The 19,942-nt window shown below is 46.2% G+C and overlaps 1 protein-coding gene across 4 annotated transcripts in view; it reads right to left on the bottom strand.

Moving 5' to 3' along the window:
* Positions 1-19,942, bottom strand: part of PRKCB (protein kinase C beta) — a 221,053-nt gene that overhangs the window by 21,909 nt on the left and 179,202 nt on the right. For all 4 annotated transcript variants that reach the window (XM_067534305.1, XM_067534306.1, XM_067534304.1 and 1 more), the window contains 4 exons: positions 17,164-17,302; positions 11,295-11,375; positions 10,839-10,946; positions 533-673 (listed from right to left, as the gene is read on the bottom strand). In XM_067534305.1, coding sequence (XP_067390406.1) covers positions 533-673; positions 10,839-10,946; positions 11,295-11,375; positions 17,164-17,302 — 469 coding nt within the window. The remainder of the gene's footprint in view (positions 1-532; positions 674-10,838; positions 10,947-11,294; positions 11,376-17,163; positions 17,303-19,942) is intronic.

Genomic DNA, 19,942 nt, shown 5'->3' with positions numbered 1-19,942 from the left:
TCTCCTCTGGTTTTTGTTGATACTCAGACACAATTCACGCTCCAGACTTCTCGGGGTTTACCTGCGGTAGAAGCCGGTGAGTGAATTGCTGCTTCATTACCAAGTCAGGCTTGGCGTACGCCGCTGTGCTAGCTGCTAAGATGCAGTTTAGACAGAGACCTTTTCAATTTCAGAGGGAGGACAACAAGAGACACTGATCCACGCGATAACGAACTGAGAGCTATTGCACTGCAATTAAATCCTGGAGCCAAACACACAGGATTTCTTGCTCTGTACTCTGAAAACAAGACGAGGGGCCCGCTAGGTGGAATGATTTATTCTCCTAGGATGGTTGCTAGACATGTGCCAGCTTTATGGGCGTATGATCTCCTAAATATATAAAATAAGTGTGGGATACAGTTATCGTGTGGGTAAGGAAAGTAGCATCTGCACATATGCTTGTGCGTGAGCGCGGGGCAGTGAGAGAAAGCGTGTGTGGCAGTGGGAGGGAAAGAGAGAAAGGAGGAACACGCTTGAAGACAATCCAACTTACAGCCTTTGGCTTGAATGGAGGTTGAATCTCTTTGCGCTCAAGTTTCTCCCAGTCGATGTATCGGAAGAAGGCGTGCTCCTTGATGTCCCGCTCCCCTTCTGGGCCACATCCCAGGCGTTTGCCAGGATGCTTGGTCATTAGCTTAGAGAGAGTAAAAGGAGAAACAATCATTGACAGAAAGTCAAACAGCTCCAGCAAATCCCACCAATCCAACAGGTGCGAGAGGTGCCCGAGGCGGACGTTACACCGTGACCCAGTCGCCTGGGCACCATGGGACAAGCTGGGCAACCCAGAGTCAAACCATCACCCGCCCCAGCAAACCCCAGCTCAGGGCCAAGAAATACAGCAAGGATTCCCAGACGGAGTCTCCTCTAAATTCTTCCATGGGCACCCTGGTTTGCCCTCCAGAGGGCAAAGCAAAGCAGTTGGATCCCTGCGCTTCCGGGAGAGACGGAGGGGGCAAGGATTTGCAGAAGGTCTAAGCATCAAACATGGAGGTCTCGTGTCCGCCTTATCGGGCTCTGCCCCGAGCTCTCCGCCAGCCTGGCTCAGCTCTCCCCGGACAGCAGCGGGATTAGGGAAAGGACACTCCACAGTGTGCATGGCCTCTGGGCTCCCCCTGGCTCCATCCTACTCACGGGCAGATGCTCCAGCCAGGAGAGTGACCTTGGCCAGGGGCAGGCAGCGACAGAACGGCGAGGGGATCCACATGGACTGAGCAGAGGCGCTTTCCACCTTGGATTCCCAGGGCCCAGATTCAGTCTCCCAATATGGATGCACGGCTCCCGCTGAATTCAAACAGGAGCGGGGCTGTGCTTGCCAGAGGAGAAGTGGCCCAGTGACGGCTGTGCTGAGGTGACACGCAACAGCAGAATGTTAGCAGCCCTGACAAACCAGGGATTCAAAGAGAAGCGCTTAACTGCCCCGAGCGGTGACGAGGGAAACTCTGCCCTTTGCCTTTAGAAATGACGTCAGTGTTGGCAAAGCTAGGGGTTGCTAGAATGCTGTCCAGTGACTCCAAGTAACGTGGCAGTCACTCTGGATTAAGCCTGTGGTAACGTGGGAGAACAAGAACACACGAAGCTACTTTGCAGGTGCAAAAACTATGCCAAATAGTGTACTTCCCACCAGCTCAGCAATTCATTTGAAAAGCCACCCCACAGTTAAGAGAGGAACTGTCTACCCTCAGAAAGTCTCAGGACTAGAAACAGGGCCCCTCTTACTCTGGAACTGGCACAAGAGAGCAAGGAAAGCCATTTGGTTCTGAAAGAAAGGAGCGAGCAGCGAATAATCATCTAAACGTCTCCTTTTCACAGAGCCAACAAGACAAGCGGAGAAGAGCAAGGGAGTTCAGAGAGGCTGTGCAAACATTCATATCCTGGCGGTATTGTTTGGGTTGCATTCTGAGATCAGATGCAGATACCAGAGCTTTATAAGACGTTGATAAGCAGGGAGAATATGAACAGGATTCCTGCACCAAAGGACTGCTTCATCAGAAGCTGGGCAGTTAAAACAGACCACACTGTTGTCAGGTCCAAAGGCATCCCTGGTTTGCAGCAAATCTTATTCTACAGCACAGGGACCTGGGGCTGCAAAAGGACACCACTTCTCTCTCATCACTAGCTGTCACTTGTGCAGCTGTTCAAGATCCTAGGCTCAGTGCAGGAGCCACTGGGAGCAATGTATGGCCAGCTGTGGAGGTCCGACTAGATGGTCACAGTGGTCTCTTCTGCCCTTGAACTCTCTGAGCCCAAGGAACTGCTTGGAAAAGGCGAGGGAATGAGCAATCAGGAGGTGGGTCCTCTGCCTTCCACCCCCTTCATGACACATGCATGACTGCCCCTCAGTTCCCAGGGAAAACATTCATTGCAGCAGCGGGCAAACCTCCACTGCCCCTTCTTCTTCCTTACACACAGATTCACATTCTCCCTCCCTGGGTCACACGGCCAAAGAACACCTCTCCACCTGCTACAGCCCAAGTCTGGGAGTCAACGTGAGACAAAGGCCCAATCTGAGAGGGGGACACACCACGGCTCATGCTGGAAACGGCTGCTTCCGTTAGTGTAAAGGCCTCTCTTTCTAGAGCCTCTGACTCCTGGCTCCATTTCTGACGGGGTGTCTCCTCATTTTTTATTTACGTGTGCAGAATGTAGTAACTTTGGGACTCAAATTAAGTGATTCAGGAATTTGGACCTGGCCTCTCTGCCCAGGGGTGAATTTCACCCTCTGCAGAGGGTCCAGAACACGTGTGTCCAAGCAGGGCTTCTGTTCTCTAAGTTGCAAATGTTTTGACATAAGTCACCCATGTCACCCGTGACTGCACAAACTCGCTCAGGGAGACTGATCTTTAAAAAACAAAAAACAAAAAGTTCCACTCAGACGTAATGGCAGAGAAAAGCCTGCACAAATAAAATAGGTAAATACAAATGTGAAGTGAAATAAAAGGGTTGGAGCCTACAACCACCCTGGTGGCCAGTGGCAGTGCTTTCATTACCCAGCCCACTGGGAAACCAGCCCAGCGTAACCCCTTCAGTGCCCACGGTTGAGTGGCTACTGAAGTAACAGTCATGGATTCTGCATCAGCTCTGGAAATCCCAGCAGCTACAGTGAAGCATCAGGCAGTGGGCCCTGGCGTTTTCCAGACAGGAGGAGCTAATTTTCTAGTGGCGAGGATCACAGCATCCCGTTAGCGAGCTTAGGAAGCGGTACTGGTGGCAATCCATAGAGTATCACTCACTCGCCCTCGCCTCGTGCCAGGGAAAAGACGCTGTAACTGTGGTTGCTAGGAGCGCAGGACAGCTGTGGTTGGGAAGGCAGAGAGGTGGATTAGGGCAGAAGAAGGGTGACTCTGATGCTAGGACCCCGGGCAGCTAGAAGCATTTTTACTCACTCATTATTGTTTATGGATAATATTGTCTTATTTGATATTGAAATGTTCTAGTCACTGTAAAAATTAAGACATAATCAGAATAATAAACACTACATTGCAATAAACTATGCTGATGTAAAAAAAAGCAAAGCTGTCCCTGCTGCTTCAGAAGAGTTGGATAAATAGCCTATATATATATATATATAAAAAAAACCATAGTCACGTTTTTGTCTGGGAATGAACATTTGATATGGATTCCCTTACCCTCCTACCAGAGTGAATGAGCCACAGAGACAAGGATGGACCATATCACCTGTCCCGGATCGCAGGGAGGGGGCTATTCTTGATGGTCAAAAGTCCCAGGCCCTTGGGTGGCTTTTTTTAGGCTCTTCTCCCTTCTGTGCAGTACCAGACGAGGGAGCAAGTAGCCTTGGGCAAGATTCCCTCTTTCAGATCTTTGCTGTGATGCTGACTTAAATCCTAGTGAAGTCAATGGGAGTCTTTCCATCTCCTCACAGGGCTTTGGATCAGACCCTTGTTTATAAGTCAAACCCTGTCCGCTGAATTACAGCAGAGATAAGTACTCTACGAATCAATGGGAAGTTATTTATTACTGAAGCGTTTCCTCTGCAAAAATGTGAGACTCTAAAATGTCCACTGAGAACTGTTCCCCAATTGTGTCTCGTTAAGTTGTGGTCTCTCTCCATGGCTACATTTGATTTTCACATGCAGTATCAGTGTCGGTTACAGCCAGCCAGCACGCAAAGAGCTAGATGGCAGCTCTTCTGTCCTGGGCCCTGATCTTGCAGACATTTATGCACGTGTTAAACTCCACTGAAGTCAATGGTAGTCAAGTTAAGCACATCTGTGTTGGCACGATCAGGACCTAGCTGAAATACCAAGCATTGGGACTCCTACGTATAAAACGCAGCCAGATGAGTCACTTCAGACACTGAAGTGGAAAGGAGACACGTTTCAGCCACGTGACTACGCTGAAGAACCGATCAGCTCCCACTGACTTGGATCAGACTCTGTGGAGGCAGAATGGCAAGAATCCGGCATCTCACTCAGAAATCAGGGCGAGCTGCTTCTAGTTCAGATCTGACGGTACTGCTCAACCCGACATGCTACATACATCGGATGGGTACAACTTAAATGACAACAGGTCTGTTTTCCAAGGTCTACTGGGGTTTGTATGGAAATCCTGTTCCCCTTTCAGCATTGCTCCTTCTTGCATGACAGTCACCTGGCTTCCCTTCTCTCTTTCCTCTCACACAAAGTGATCATGCCCTCCTCACACAAGAGTATTTGACACTGAAGAATTAGTGAGGGAATCGTCACTTTCACTGACTGGATTATTCGTAGTTCTAATAACGGATGTAAACAGCTATTTTGTTCCCACAACAGGTATTAGACCAAATGCTGAATACTCCCCCTCCAGGACTCATTGCAGGACATCAGCAAAATTGTTTATAGGGCTAAAGCGTCTCTAGATCGGTACCTGGATTTTAATTCACAGGTAGATCTTTGTTTTAAGAGAGAAGTAGGATTATTGCAGGGGCGCACATTAAAATGAGAACTAGCATCTGTTTCATTGCACATACTGTTGTTTTACAGTCAGCTTCTCATACACAGCAGTAAATACAACTACATTAATTTACTAATTAGGTTTTACTAGCCAAAATCTTACAGTTTACCTAGTGGTAGTTGTTTCTCTCTCTCTCTCTCTCTCTCTCTCTCTCTCACACACACACACACACACACACACACACACACACACACACACACACACACACACACACACACACACACACACACACACACACACACACACTTTATACATTTAAATTTCACGGTTGAACACACAATTTCCCAAAGTTAACACAAATCCACACCAAATTCTGAACAGCTCACCCTGACTAATGAATTATAAGAGATTAATTTTCTACTTGATGTACCTGCATTGTCTGCATTGCTGCACAGGGCTATATTTCGATGCAGTTATTCTTCTGTATTTTTGATACATTCACACAAATTAAATCTTCCAGTTTCCTTTTGTGCTTTTATTCATGTTAGCATGAAGGTACCATCTGCTATTGTTATACAGAAGCCGACAAAGCCTACAGATTGATTTCCTGATTTCCAGAAGAGAATGATTACGCATGGTTTGGATTAAATAGGAAGAAGTTGGTTTAATCCTTACACTAATGCTGTGAATAAAACACATAACTGTAGATGAAGAGGACTGTGCCAGACCAACAGATATTCAAGGCCAATGGTACTTTCAAGAGTTAATTCAAATAACACTGGTGTACTCTAGGAAGAACACAATTTCTGGTCTTGAACATGTGAAACAGCCATTTCTACTGATTCAGGTCCTAATGCAGTGAAGTCTTTAATCAGGCACCTAAGGGTTTTGCTGATCTGGGGCCTTAACATATCAGGTTATAATATGATTAGCCAATGGAGATGCAAAGGGAACTACATATTTGAGGACTTTGTTTAAAGCAGATCATCCCGCACCGGGAGGTGGAAATGCCTGAACAGATCTTGGTCCCTTTCTAAATTCAGTGTTTGGATCATTTATGCAACATATTGACTTCATTGCATGTACTAGACACATCACTAATATGGAGATTAGCACTTCGCGTGCTTGTGCACCATGGTATCTTGTTATGAAAGCTGGGTTTGTGTCTCTCCACTATATGTTCATTGCCTATTTATTACCTCCTTTAAGCACTCTAATATCTTCATTGTCTGATAATTATCCCAAGAGACAACGAACAGATGGGAAGCCCCACTTAAAGAAAACCACAGTTGAAAGCCGTGATCTCTACCTTTCCCAGATTCTCATGCTTGGAACATGGTCACAATAACTTGTGTCCCTGTAACCTGGGACAATGCAAATGGAGCTGAATCCTCAGCCATAAAAGAAAACAAAGGCAACATTAGGCTCAAACAGACTATTGCAGAGCTGGCTGAAAAGCCCAGTCAAATTTTTCAAGTGTTTCCCCATCAAAATATGATTTTTTTGACAAAAAGTATCAATGAGAATTCAAAGTTCGGAAAATTTTGACCATCTCTAGAATGCTGCAAACTGTCGCGTGCAACTTTCCCAGAACGTCGCCTCTTGGACTGGCATCGTGCAGCCTGCCAGGGCATTCAGCAGGTCCCCACAGCATGGCATAAGCACCTCCCCTGATGTCATGTCCGACCAGGCAATCTTCCCCTATTAGCAGGGTCACTCAAATGGACATTAAAAAACATAAAAATCCCGAGAGAGACAAACCCAAAATACCCAAAACAAAATAAAAAAAACATTTGATCAGCTTTTCAACCTTTTATAACAAGAAAGATTCCATTGGAAACATGAGCTACTGTGTGTTACTTCACTATCAGTGTCACCAGGAGATCCTAGGGGCAGTGGAATGTGGATAGCCTGCTGTATCTATTATATCACTGACCTGGCCTAACGCAGTGCGAGTTACACGTTATGATCTTTTTCTCCCCCATGCATCTTTCTCAACCATTGAAAATACCATTTAAACACCTGTAGATTTTACCGAGAAAGTCTGGGCATTCCTGCGTTTGCTACCAACAGAGACTGAAGAGAGACTTTGTATTCACAAGCTATCTGTTCACCTGGAAACAGAGACTTTGTTCAGGCACATTCAAAAGCCTCCACATGGGAAGAAAAAAGTTTCTATTTATGCCAGTGCACATGTGATCCGTTAAATACAGGCATTAGGAAACCCAGGTAGGTCGCAAACAAAAATGTGCCCCTCAAAAAGAGATGGAATATATTTGTAGTTGTCACATGCTAGGTAGCCTGAATAGAAGACCACCCTGTCATTTCATCTAGGACACAGTTCTCATGGCAGGAGCCTGCCCAGCATGAGTGCTTGTTTTTTATAGCTGAATCAGCATTTCTGGTCTCTTTAGCATGAATGGATTGCACAACATAAGATATGCACAATACACACAATAGTTACTACATCTGCCTCTCCATCTCCCTCCCCCGTGCCAAAACAACTCAGATTTCTCTCTCTCTCTCTCTCTCTCTCTCTCTCACACACACACACACACACACACACACACACACACACACACACACACACACACCCCCTTTGCCCAGATCCAGTTGATACTCTATAGAGAAAGCGCTATTGCATTTGATCTAGTAGGTGGCATTTAACGTAGAGTCAAAGACGCCGGTTCTGGTTAAACATCCATTTGTTGCCCAGTGAGTGCATCTTTGATGAACATTTACCATTTGGCTCATGCAGACACTAGGCCTTCTGTGTCAACTGGCTTTCCATCTGCTGTCTGCCCAATGCAACATCTAAAACCACGCTAAAAAATGACTGGCACCAGCACATAGAAAGAAAATTGTGCAGGGACAACAAAATCTCCTTTCAGTTGTTCCTGGAAAGCATGGCTGTGATATACAAAACCCTTCATGTTTACACGCAGAGCTTTTTCCAACTGCTTTTTTCATTGGCTTGATACTGGGCTGGTTTTGTATGTTAGCTAATGGAACTTTTGCCTGGAAAATGCATGACTTACCAAGACTTAGATGCTCATTAACTTGAAGATAACTTCCCCTCTGTAATGTGTCTGGAAAGCTGCTTCCCTTTTAGCAAACTGAGGCTTCTTAAAATTGCAGTCAGGTTTCTTTTTTGGGCATGGAGGGCGGGGGAGACAATGGGAGGAAAATGCAATGTCTCTTACATCTTTTTAGTTCAGAAAAATGTATGTATTGAACCACCACTTTGTTGTCTACACAACGTACACAAGACCAAAGAAGAAAGAATTCACAAAGGAGACCAGACTTATCTGCACAGTTAAATTTCCTTCCATGCAGCCTCATATTTGCCAGAAGTGAAAAGCCATTACAGCTATATCCAGCAGATGTTTTAATCATGGTTTCTTCTTGTCGATTTGCAGCATTCAGGTTTTGACGGATGCCACAGAAAATAAAGCAGACAGCTAGATTTATCACTGCTCCAATCTCTAATCACACGCCAGCGTTGCTCCCTGGAGCAGTGTGGCGATAATGATGTTTAGCATAACACCACAAAATATCTTCCACTCTGCATTTATGCCAGACTTGGAGAAATAGCCTCCTCTCCCCTCACTAAAACCAGAAAGTGGGCAGAATCTCCCACTCGGGTTAATATGGCGGCTTCTAAATGGACATGCAGACTTTACTGCTACTTTTTACCGAAATTGACTGCCAAGCGACCTGGAAAACAATCGCTTCCCTATGACCCACTTAAAACCTGGAACGCTGCAACTTCTCCCCTCCAAAGAGCCAGGACTCCCATTTGTAAAACAAGCGCCAAGTCCTGCTGCAACTGGCAAGGGGAATTGTAATGCTGTCATGCTGCAGCAGCGACATTCATTCTGAGTCATGTCGTTATCCAGTAGCAGGTGAAGTGCCCCTTTCTCAGTGACAGACGGATTCCCATTTTTAAAATGACTGCAAACGAAGAAGTTTTAAAACATAAACCAAGCACCCTCCACAAAAACCTAATGGCAAGAGAGCTTGGAGCACAGCGGAGTTCTGACTGGCTGAGGAGGGCGTCAAACCTGAATAATAAACATCCACGTCACGGCTCTAACCAGCTTTTATCACTTGGGGCCCAAATAAAGTTAGACACGCTCGTAAGTCTGCAGGGCTGGGTCCCAGCTCAGTTTGCTGCCCCACACAGGGTCTCGTTTCAAAAGCCATTTGATAATGTAAAATTAGGCCTTGATCCCGCAAAATACATACACAGACACTTAAACCTGCAGGGTCCTGGCCTTACTTTCTTGTTAGAAAGAACGCTATGAAGTCTCCTGGATCCTGGCCCTGATATTGTTTTGCTTCTCCACAGATGCATGAACTGCCCTTGCTGACGGAGGGGTCTCTGGGCAAATGGTGCTAAGCCTGGGGCAGCTTTTAGCTTCCACACTCCACCTCCACCGCTCCAATTTCCCCGGCCTTTAGTTTGAAGGCGAGCTGCCCAGATGCTGCCCGGAGACATCCCCAAATCTGCCGCTTCAAGGTCACGCCCTCCCGTGTCATTGTGCCCATGAGAACACAGAGTTGGGTCCTGCTTCTAAATCTGGCTGAGCTACCAAGGGGAGAGGAGCCCCACTGATACACAGATGAAGAACAGGAGGGTGTTTCCTCTTTATTTCTCTTGCCACTGTGCTCAAAGCAACGCCCGCTGAGCTCACGCTACCTCCCGTCAGTCTGGCTGGAATGACGGCCGCAGCACAATGGCACGGGACAAACAGGCAACAGGGTATTCAAAACACTTTGAGATGGGTACGAGATAAAAAGGAGGCCCCGGCCTGTAACAACCTGGGGCCCCCACCCCGCATCAGAACGGGCCTTCTTGTTAAACCACCCCCTGGCTGCAGGCTCTACTCCAGCAACTTGCCACTGCTGTACCGCCGTGGGGCTGTCCGCTGCACTCCTCTTCGACATCTGGCCCCTGGGTCCCTCGCACCCCACTCCACACTCCACACCAACACACAGCAGGGGCTCTCCCAATACATGGGAGAAGCAGCAAAGTAAGGGGTCTGCCTCTTTCCAGGGAGAGGCTGGGGCCCCTCCTTGGAACATCCCGGCAGGCAGTAAATCACCATGCAAGAGGGGAGGAAGCCGGGGAAGGGAAGGGGAAAGCAGCTGCTCTCTGCAGCACGTTCTCCCTCCTGCACAGAGCGGGGAAGGGTGCTCAGCGTCACATGGGCCTTGTCCCGGAGAGGTGTGAGGGGTGGACTGGAAGATGCAAGCCAAGGCGGCACAATCTCTCTGCTGCAGGCATTCCAGATGGCCAGCAACCGGACCCTGAGTACAAAGCACTGCCTCATACCCTCTGAATGACAGGTGAGCCACTAGCACCCTTAGCTACACTTCGCTTATGCTTGCATGTTCAGAGTGCAGGCCAGACCCGGCTGAAATCAAGGGCCAAATGCTCATTGACCTCAATGGGGAGGCACTTCACCCCAGATGAGACGTTAGCGCCACCGTTTTGTTATGTAGAGTGGCCGCGGGGACATTTCAGGCTGCAAATCTCCAGCGGTCTGCGGGGAAAGCAAGCAGGATGTCCCGTTTCCCAGCTAATTTGCACGTGCGCTGATTCGCAGACTTGAAAGGCCGACAGGGTCAGCTGCATAACACAGACCAAGGAATTCCACCCAGTTACTCCTGTACTGAGTCCATTAACCCCGGTATTGGGCCCAGTCATGGTGGCCAGTGCACACAAGTTGCTCCCCAGCGACATTATTAACCAGGTGTATGTGCAGTCACACACGTGTGGCTGCCGTGGTAGGGGGTGCACCCTGAATTAGACATGCAGCTGTACGTGCAACTCTGCACCCAGCTGCACAAAAACCAAGCCCTTAATTCTCTGTCCCACCCAAAAGGCAAAAGCTGCCCCTTACCCCTTTGCAGATCGCCACAGCCTCCTTGGACATGGATTTGGGATACGCTACATTGTGCTCCATAATGGACTGGAAAAGTTCATCTTCATCTTCACCTTCAAAGGGCGCCTACGGAGGAAGGAGCATGGAGGGAAAGAAAGAAGACGGGTTAAGTGGCATATCCTTACTTTTGGAATAACGTTTGTGTCTATGATCTTCAGGTAGGAAGTCAGCCACCTCCTGTCCCTTTCGTTTCTCTGGGTGCTTCATGACTGATCTCGGTCAGCTCTGCAGGCTGCAGATCTGATGATAGCAGGTAGCTGGTTTGCCTCTCCCCCTCCACAACTCCTGATCCCCAGCACCGCACAGAGCACCCAGCACCCCACCATTCACTAGTGACAAAACAAATGGCCCTTCAACAGCCGGTCGCAACGGAATTTAACAAAATCCCCTGGGAAGCAATTAAAATTCAATTACCTGGCCAGCTAACATTTCATAGAGCAGAACTCCGAACGCCCACCAATCCACCGACTTCCCGTAGGGTTGGTATGCAATTATCTAAAAACAACCAAACCAGCAGGATTACAACCCTTCAATTATTAGCCTGTTGGCACAATGCAAAACAATCCTAGGCCTCGGTCCAGGTCAAAAGGACAGGGATATTTATTTGCAGTCGGATTTTCAGAAGTGGTGAGTGCCTGCAGCTGCCGTTGAAAGAGACTGTGACGGCAGGTGTTCAGCACCCTTGAAAGCCAGGGCATGGCACAGTATACGGTAACATGGCACATGGCATGTTTTGTTTTTCCTGAGGTAATCCCTCTGATTTTCCAACTAGCACGTATTTTTTTTAAAATACAGAACATGCTGTGTCTAAAATACAGCCCGCTCTCAGCTCCAACTCTGAGAAGCCAGGTAAATTGATATATTGCCTGAAAAATCAATGTGTCACAAGAGAAAGCAATGATATGGTCAATCAGCGTGATCAGGTTAGCTCACAACTGTAGGGTTCCTCTGCCCCCCAGATTCATCACTACAGATACAACATTTCAATTAGAAACATTAGGCCAAATTCTACTCTCATTCACACTGGTGTAAAACCGGATTAATGCCGCTGACTTCTCTATAGTTGCTGTGGTGTAACAGCACAGACTTTGGTTCTCTGTATATATTCAGTAGAGGTATATCTTTTAAAAGGGCTTATGAAATATTAGTCATTAAAAATTTCAACATTTGAAGCTATTCGACTGCATTTTTATTTCATGAAAATAGCTCAAACTTCCAGAAAAGAAAGAAAGAAAACCTCCCACTACTGTGCAGCATCACATTTGCTTACACATCTGACCATTTTGGAGTTAAAATTTGAAAGCCACTGCATTTTTGAAATTTCAAGAGTCAAAATTTCATTGGAACAAGGGTCAATATCTTGCTTCAAAACATGAAATTTCACATTTTTTGCATGGCTCTTTTTGTGAAAAGCTGAAAACTTGTGGCTGTGAAATTGCAGTTTATATATACAGCTTTGTAGCAAAATCAACAAGATCATTGACCAGCTTTGCACACAGCTTGGTTTAATTCTTCCTACCTCATGAGTAGCCATCAGTCAGGGCAGAGTACAACTGAACCCAACTGGAATGATGTCTGGCACAGAGAAACTCTCCTTCTAGTGAAATAAATTGAAAGCTTCAAACTTATTCCAGTGCATTGCAAGGTTTAAGTTACAATTCTGCTTCCAGAGAAACTGCTCCTAGATAATAAAGCTGTTCAGTGGAGAAAAACTGACCTGACCAAGAAAGTCCCACTTTACCTAAATAAACCTTCTCCACTTCACGGTCTTCAAAAATATAGGCAGTTACACTGCACCATAGTTTATGCTTTAAACCCCCCGACAGATTGCTGGTAAGTATTCCTGCATTAGGAGTGGACCAGAGACTGTTTCCAGAAATCAGGGTCTCTGCACAGCATTCAGACCTTTAGCAATCTGCATGATGACTAGCAGGCTTGTTTCAAGATTGCAAACTGTCTAAGCATCTTGAATAAGAGCCCAGCCTATCAGAGTCGAGGGGATTGCTCACATACTTGGATTTAAACCCATGCTCTGGGCTTTGCTGGATCAGGGTCAGAATACTCACTGGCTTGCGGAATTGAGCCCCAAATCACCAAACCCCCTCGCTCAGATGAAAGGGAGTTTTAGACAAACCCGTACAGAATATAAAAACGCTATGCATCTTTATCCTAAAAAAAGCTACTGTACAATCCTGCTGCACTACCGGGACAATGTTTCCAGTCAAACTGTGGTGCTACTCACATGTGCTTTGCTTTCCCAGCTATTTAAGGAAAGAAACTACTCCAGCAATCAGCCCTCCTGAGATCGAAGGAGAGGAGGAGGAACGCTGCTGTTCTACCAAGCTACTCAGTCACCCGGTCCAGTTGTGTCTGAACGGCAGACAACCACGGTGCGTACGGGTGCGTCTGTGAGTGTACATGCTTCTGGCATTTTATCTTCCCATTTTCAAATGAGGAGGTCCCTCCAGACTCAGGTACAAATGATCAAAGGGGAAACAGGAAGGAAACAGATGCACGCGCACACACACAGAGCGTTATAACCAGGGCGGAAACCTGAATCAAAGGAACCCGGCTTCTGCAGAGAGCAAACCTGTGTTCGGAAGAGCTCTTTCAAACCCCAGCTTATTTGCTTAGTTGTTACTGATGGGCCTCGTTTCAGCATACAGAGTTTGACAGGCTTTAGGCTGTGCCATCTGTTACTGAACGCAAAACAATTACACAATTTATTCATCCTAATTACAGAATTCTATTCTGAATAGATTCATATATTCAAATATGAATGCAAATCACATGCTAATCGCAGTAAAATATACACACAGTGATTCAGTTCATCTCCAGGAGGTTTCTCTCTCTATTCCCACATCCTCACCCCCACATTTGACTGAGGCCCCGATCCTGCAATCTGATCTACACGGGCAGACATCTGAGCCCACATGGGGCCCCATCTCTCTCCTACATAAAGAGCATATTTTCCCTCCCCCTCCTCCTCCCTCAGAAAGCAAAAGGCAACTGGTTATTTTTCAGATTTCTCTGTCAATCTTCCATAATGCAAACAGCTACTTGCATTCGGTCACAGCCAAGAAAGGTAGCAGGTGATAACAAGGGTGCATCTCTTCTGATGTTTTGGAAAGTCTGAAAAGGAGCAGGCTACATACAAGAGGCTTATGGGGCAGGGTTTAGATAAACAATACATGACCAGTCCTAGCCACCTACTTGGCCAGAACAGCTCCAAGCCTACCACTCTGGTCTATTATACAGAACCTCATGATGGACTTTTACCATGATCCATTACTGCAGGAAAATAATCTTTTCTGTCTTTAAATCACAGCCCTCATCAATGACCTATTAACAGACTACTTTCAACTTACAAAAGCAAAGAAATTCATGTAAGTCTAAAAATCATAGCCTGTCCTTAACTTCACAGGGGCCCTGATTCAGCAAAATGTTTACACACGTGCCTGACTGTACGCACATGAGCAGCATGCTTAAAAACAGGCATGTACTTCGGCATCTTGTTGAATTGGGGCCCGTTTCTTTTCATGTCAGTGTTGGTGCACTACTGAGATCAGATGCCGAGTTCCAGCTTTGAATTTCCTTGACTTCAAGTTCACTTAATGTTCCTTTCAGCTGTTTTTTGGTGATTTGCCAGTGCCCTGGGAAATTCAGGTGTGAACTGCTCACACCAAAGTCCTCTAAGAATAAAAAACATTAAGTAGAACACTCAAAGAAACCATGCAGGAAACCAAGGTCCATAAATAAAACACCAGCAAAACCAACCACTAAATAGCATTCTCTCTTCATGGGAAACGGGACTAATGATGGTCATTCATACTCACTACAGTCCCTTGGGTACCAAGCTGATAGGTACCTTATAACAGAGTCCCAGCAAATGGGTCAAGCAAAGAGGTTTCTAACTTGAGGTCATGCTAGTGTAAAACGTTTTCAGCTTCTCCATGGGAGACAGCCCAGCCCAGTGGAGAGGGAACTGGACTAAAATTTAGGAGATCTGGGTTCTAATCCTGGCTCTATTACAGAACAGCTGTGAGACCTTGTCCAAGTGTCTGTGCCTAGTTTCATAAATGGGGAACAATGTCGTTACTTCCTTGAGATCTACAGGTAAGGAGCACTATCAAAGAGGTAGGTAAGAATATTATTCCTGAATCCATTAGCAATTTGCATCCTAATTTCCCATTCTCTGCTTTTCTATTGAAAAAAACCCAATGAATTAAACCAAAGAAAGTAAGTATTTAAGTGATAATAATCAGTTGAATACCAAAGGACGTAATAATCTGTCCTGCTTTGAAGGAGTATTAATCACACACTGCAACAGAGCTACGTTCCAACAGGACACCAGTATTACTCTTAATAAAAAGAGGCTACATAATACACAGTTGGGCTAGTAATTAAATGCGTCCGTGGTGGGGATGAAACACAAAGCAGTTTAGAATACTGGGACATAATCTGACATATATCTGAAAGGGATTTATTTCCTTAAAATGTTTCAGTGGATAAATACTAATATTTCATAGCTGAGAGTTCAGGCAGAACGTAAGAAGGTTTCTTTGTTTTTATAAGAGGACAGGTATTTACGAGCAAACGCAACAATTGGCTACCTTAACTAAATGGCTAACATGCCCCTAGGCGGTACTTTAAGCATAATTTGTCGCACACAATGCCATCGGTTGTTAAAGTAATAAGCTGACACGAGCGTTAAGATGTTGAACAGGTTGGAGACATTGCTGCAAAGTTATTTCAGGACACACCTGCAGCCTTTCGCTGCGAGTGACATGATGGGGATTTCTCAGGATTATTTTAATAAGGGAATATTACTCACTGGTAATTCCATTTGTCATAGTTCTCTCTTCTCCAGTCCTACCCAAAAATAGCAGTTAAAGTGTTATGGCACCACCTACCAGAAGCAATGAGGCAGCTGATCTGCCAGGTACAGCCAGCGTACAAGTGATACTCTGCCCACCCACTTCCATTCCCACCAGAGCCTTGCAGTACAAAGACAGTGAGAGAACACTGCACGCAACCCTTCGTCAGGGATGGGATGGAAGAAGGGCCGACTACAGCCAGCGGACCTGCTGACGAGTAGTTTTCCCCGGTTGGCCATCCCTCTTCTCCCATCCAACGCAGTAACACCAATGGATGTTGCAAGCAGTGAACTGATGGAGGTGGTTTGCCTTACAGCAGTCCTGGAAGCGCTAATGGACAATAAAGTATCAGCAAACGAGAGCAGATCCAACAAGTGAGGCCAAATGAAGATGAGGAGGGAACCAGGGGACCACCTTGCAGATTTCTGAAACAGATGCTTCTGAACTCCGAGGCCAGTCTGTTCCAACTGTGAGCTCCAGTGAGAAATCTCAGGAGAGGCAGAGAGATTGAGCTTTGTCCAATCGTGAGAAAGGCATGATCCAAGAGGGCAAAGCCCTTTGACTCTTGATTTCTGCACTAAAGGGGCCAGACAGGCAGAAATGACATCCTCATCCAGGTAGGAAAACACAACTTGGGGATTTCCCCACCGGGGAATGAGGATTCAACATTTCTGCGAGTACTTGGCGAGCACAGCCAAATCGAGAATGAAATCAGCACATTGCCTTATGGCAGATGTAGTCCTATTGGGAGCCCAGCCTTTTGGAGAGAACAGAGGCCAAAACTACAGTTCTCATAAGGCAATGTGTCACAACAGGAAAGGGTAGTTTACGTTTAGCTGAACTTATTTGAAATGAATTATTTTGGGTCAGTTAAAAAAATGAAATATTCCAATTCAGATCAAACCAATCCTAGATGAAATATTTTATTTTGATTTTCCAAGTGGAAAAAAAATCAATTTTTTTGTTTCAAAATCAAAATTTTCCCACCAATACTTTCAGTTTTCTAGAAACTGCATTTTCTGTTGCAAAATCATTCCAATGGAAAATTCCCAATTATCTCTAGTCCCATTTTGCTTTACATGCATTCTCTGCCTGGCCCAAAAGGGATCTCCCTCCTTTCTGGTTGATAAACTCAAGCCATACAGAGGCTCAGTCACACAGGCACCTCTGAAGGAAATGCTGTCAACTGACACTTATCAGAGGGCTTATGACAAAAGCTATTCAATACATCCATTGAGTGACAAAAGCCACTGAAGCTATTGTGTTTTCTCTGCCTGCATCCATTCAAACTTTGGTCACAGAAGCAAAAGGTGTTTTATGAAGTGCACATTTCCACAAGATATTTTATACTTGAAAGCCTTCAAAACCCATCGCCGAGGAGCCTCTGCTGTGCATCTCATTCTCACCTCCGGTGCGATGTAGTCAGGAGTGCCGCAAAAGGTCTTGGTCGTTACCCCGTCCCAGATGTTCTCCTTACACATGCCGAAGTCTGCGATCTTTATGTGCCCTTCGTTATCCAGCATCACGTTGTCAAGCTTTAGGTCTCTACAGCAGGACAGTAAAATAACAGTTACACAAAAGAATGCCATAAAGAAAGCCAACTGACTTCCTGCATCCAAGCTCATTCATGCAATGGGCTCTCTCACACACACTCTTTTGTAGGAAGACATCCTGGGGAGAATGATTAGGAATGAAATCTGGACATACCAGGGCCCGGCTTTTAAATTTTTTATCCCACATAAGCACTAAGCTGGACAGCGCACTGTAAAATAGACTGTACTGAACAAGTTTGCACCAGCATGGAGATTGACTTATTTTTCATCCTCAATTTCTATGCACCTCAACGCGTCTTTGGAGTTCACCTGTAACCCAAAGGCAGGCGGTGCCAAGCCAGAAAAGATTCTAGCATTATCTGAACTTCTCTTCTTAATGAGACACAACCGGCCTCTGGGCCTGACCCACAGAAGATAGGAGCCTGCTACACCTCTCAGCTCGAGGGCCTGGCTTTTTAGCTCACGCTGTAGAGACTCATGTTTTCAGCTCTGGAGATCCCTGGGTCAACCCTCCAGTGTCGGCCAGGATGGGGCCAGTGGGTTACACGGGCCTGACAGGAGAACTAACATAAAGTTGGAAGGCCAGCCTGTCAGTGAACGCTGATTTCTAAGTAGCTCCTCCATGTAATTACCAGGCAGCTCTGTGGGCTGTATTACTACTCTCGTTTTTGTCATGTACTGTCAGACAATGTCCAAAGGTCTCCATTCGGGGTAAGGCTGTAAATGCTGTACCTCTACCCAAGGGCTACGGCAAAGCCACCAGGCCAGGTAAGCTAGTGGTATATGGGTCATGGGGCAGACTGTGAACACAGAGTCCATTGCCATCTGCCAGCAAGGTTCATGAAGTTGTGCCCAAGCCTGCAAATCTCTTTAACAGGGTAATGGAACAGGAGGCAAACCATGCACCCTCGAGCTGAAGTTGAGGGCGCATCAGGACGGTAACCAGCTTGGCAGACCATGCCAGATTCTCATCTAATGTAAACAAGCACAGCTCCATTGACTTCATAGCGCTATGGAGATTTATGCCGGCTGAAGATCTAGCCCAGAGCCTCCAGCCAGGAGAACTACTGTAGTTCAAGCAGAAGGCAATCACCCGAGTGACTGTAAAGGGCTTGGTGGGTTGGTGCTTGCCCCTTTTCACAATACCTCTGCCTTATGCTCTGAATCAGCTAGTCTAATGCAAGTTACCCATATGCTCTTCTAACATGAGCTGCAGCAGGGGCTACTGGAAAAGGAAGTTATTTGGCTGGAAAATAACCACTAGTTAGGGTGGAAATAAACATTTTGCCCCTTCTGAATTTCCCTGCAGCTAATATTTTAGTAGCAACAACTAAAATCCTGTCCCTCTTTGGCTCCTCACCCAGCGGCCAACTGGTCTCCACCATGAACACCAAAGCACCTGATCATGCATGCCTTTGGTCCACTCACTTGAGTCACAGTGGCAGAGTCTCTAGTGCACATACCAAGTTTCTTCTCTCCTCTGACTGAACGAATGCACTGGAATTATGGGGAAGATGCTAGAGCTCTGAACTACAAATGCCCCAGCTACCTGAAACCGTGTATCCTAGCTCAGCTCTGAAGGGAACAAAGATGCCATGACCCAGTTTCCCTGGTGTAATTACAAACTGTTTGGGGAGCACAGAGTGATGGGGGGACCAGATGTGAGACTCTGTTAATCCTGCAGCTAGATGGAAAGGGACACCACGGGAAGCGTGTAAAGGTTTGGGATGGGCAACTCAGCGTTCAGTAGTGCAACACACTTCTATTTAGCTATTTGGAGCCGAGATCACGTCACATGCAAAATTATCCGTCAACCACTTCCTCGGTTTGACAAACTAATTGTTGTTCAATTAAACGAAAGTGCAATAGCGGGAATAGCACCATTTACAGGCTCTTACCTTTGGGGGACTTCATTAACTATGGCAACCGTGCTTAGAATTCAGATTGGCCAAGGACAGAAAAACACAATTTTATAGGGGAAAGCGGCAGAAAGTACCAGCGAACTTACAATGTCTCTCTGCAACAGCCGATGGCAAAAACTGTCCCTCACCTCAAGTTCTCCCTGCTTTTCGTCTTTGGAGCAGAGTGCTCAGTAACTCGTGTCTACACTTGTACAGTCAGCATTCTCCACCACTGGGCAGGTAATGACATGACATTCATTAGGGCTGTTCTGCTGTACTTTGGGCCTTGTGGATACCCCAGTGTCAGTGCTTACCCAGAAGCCTCAGAGCGCTGTCCCAGGCCTGCCAGCAAAGCTGATATGAATGAGGTAACTCATACTGCAGGCCTTGGAACCGTAAGTACCAGGTTCATACTGCAAGTCTCAGGACAAACCACTTTTAGTGCACGCACTTTTAGTCTCAAAGAGAAGAAAACAATGCTTCCTAGTAAAACACACCTCTCACAATTGATCCACCCCTCCCCCAGCCGTGATTTGTGATGTCCAAACAGAAATGTAAAACAGGGAGGCAGGAGAAGACTCAAAGCCACTTTTATGAACTCCCTTCCCTACAGAACTGGGGTAAAAGATCAATCATGCTCTGATAACGCACTGACATTAGCAGGCCTCCAGTTCCATTTATTGAATGTACACTCAAGGGACAGCTGCCAAACCGTACTCCAGGACCCTGCA

This window comes from Emydura macquarii, unplaced genomic scaffold (genome assembly GCF_026122565.2).
Source record: "Emydura macquarii macquarii isolate MOO-44397 ecotype Brisbane River unplaced genomic scaffold, CSIRO-AGI_Emac_v2 contig_3390, whole genome shotgun sequence".
NCBI classification, from domain to species: domain Eukaryota; kingdom Metazoa; phylum Chordata; order Testudines; family Chelidae; genus Emydura; species Emydura macquarii.
This window is presented reverse-complemented; position numbering and strand designations above follow the sequence as displayed.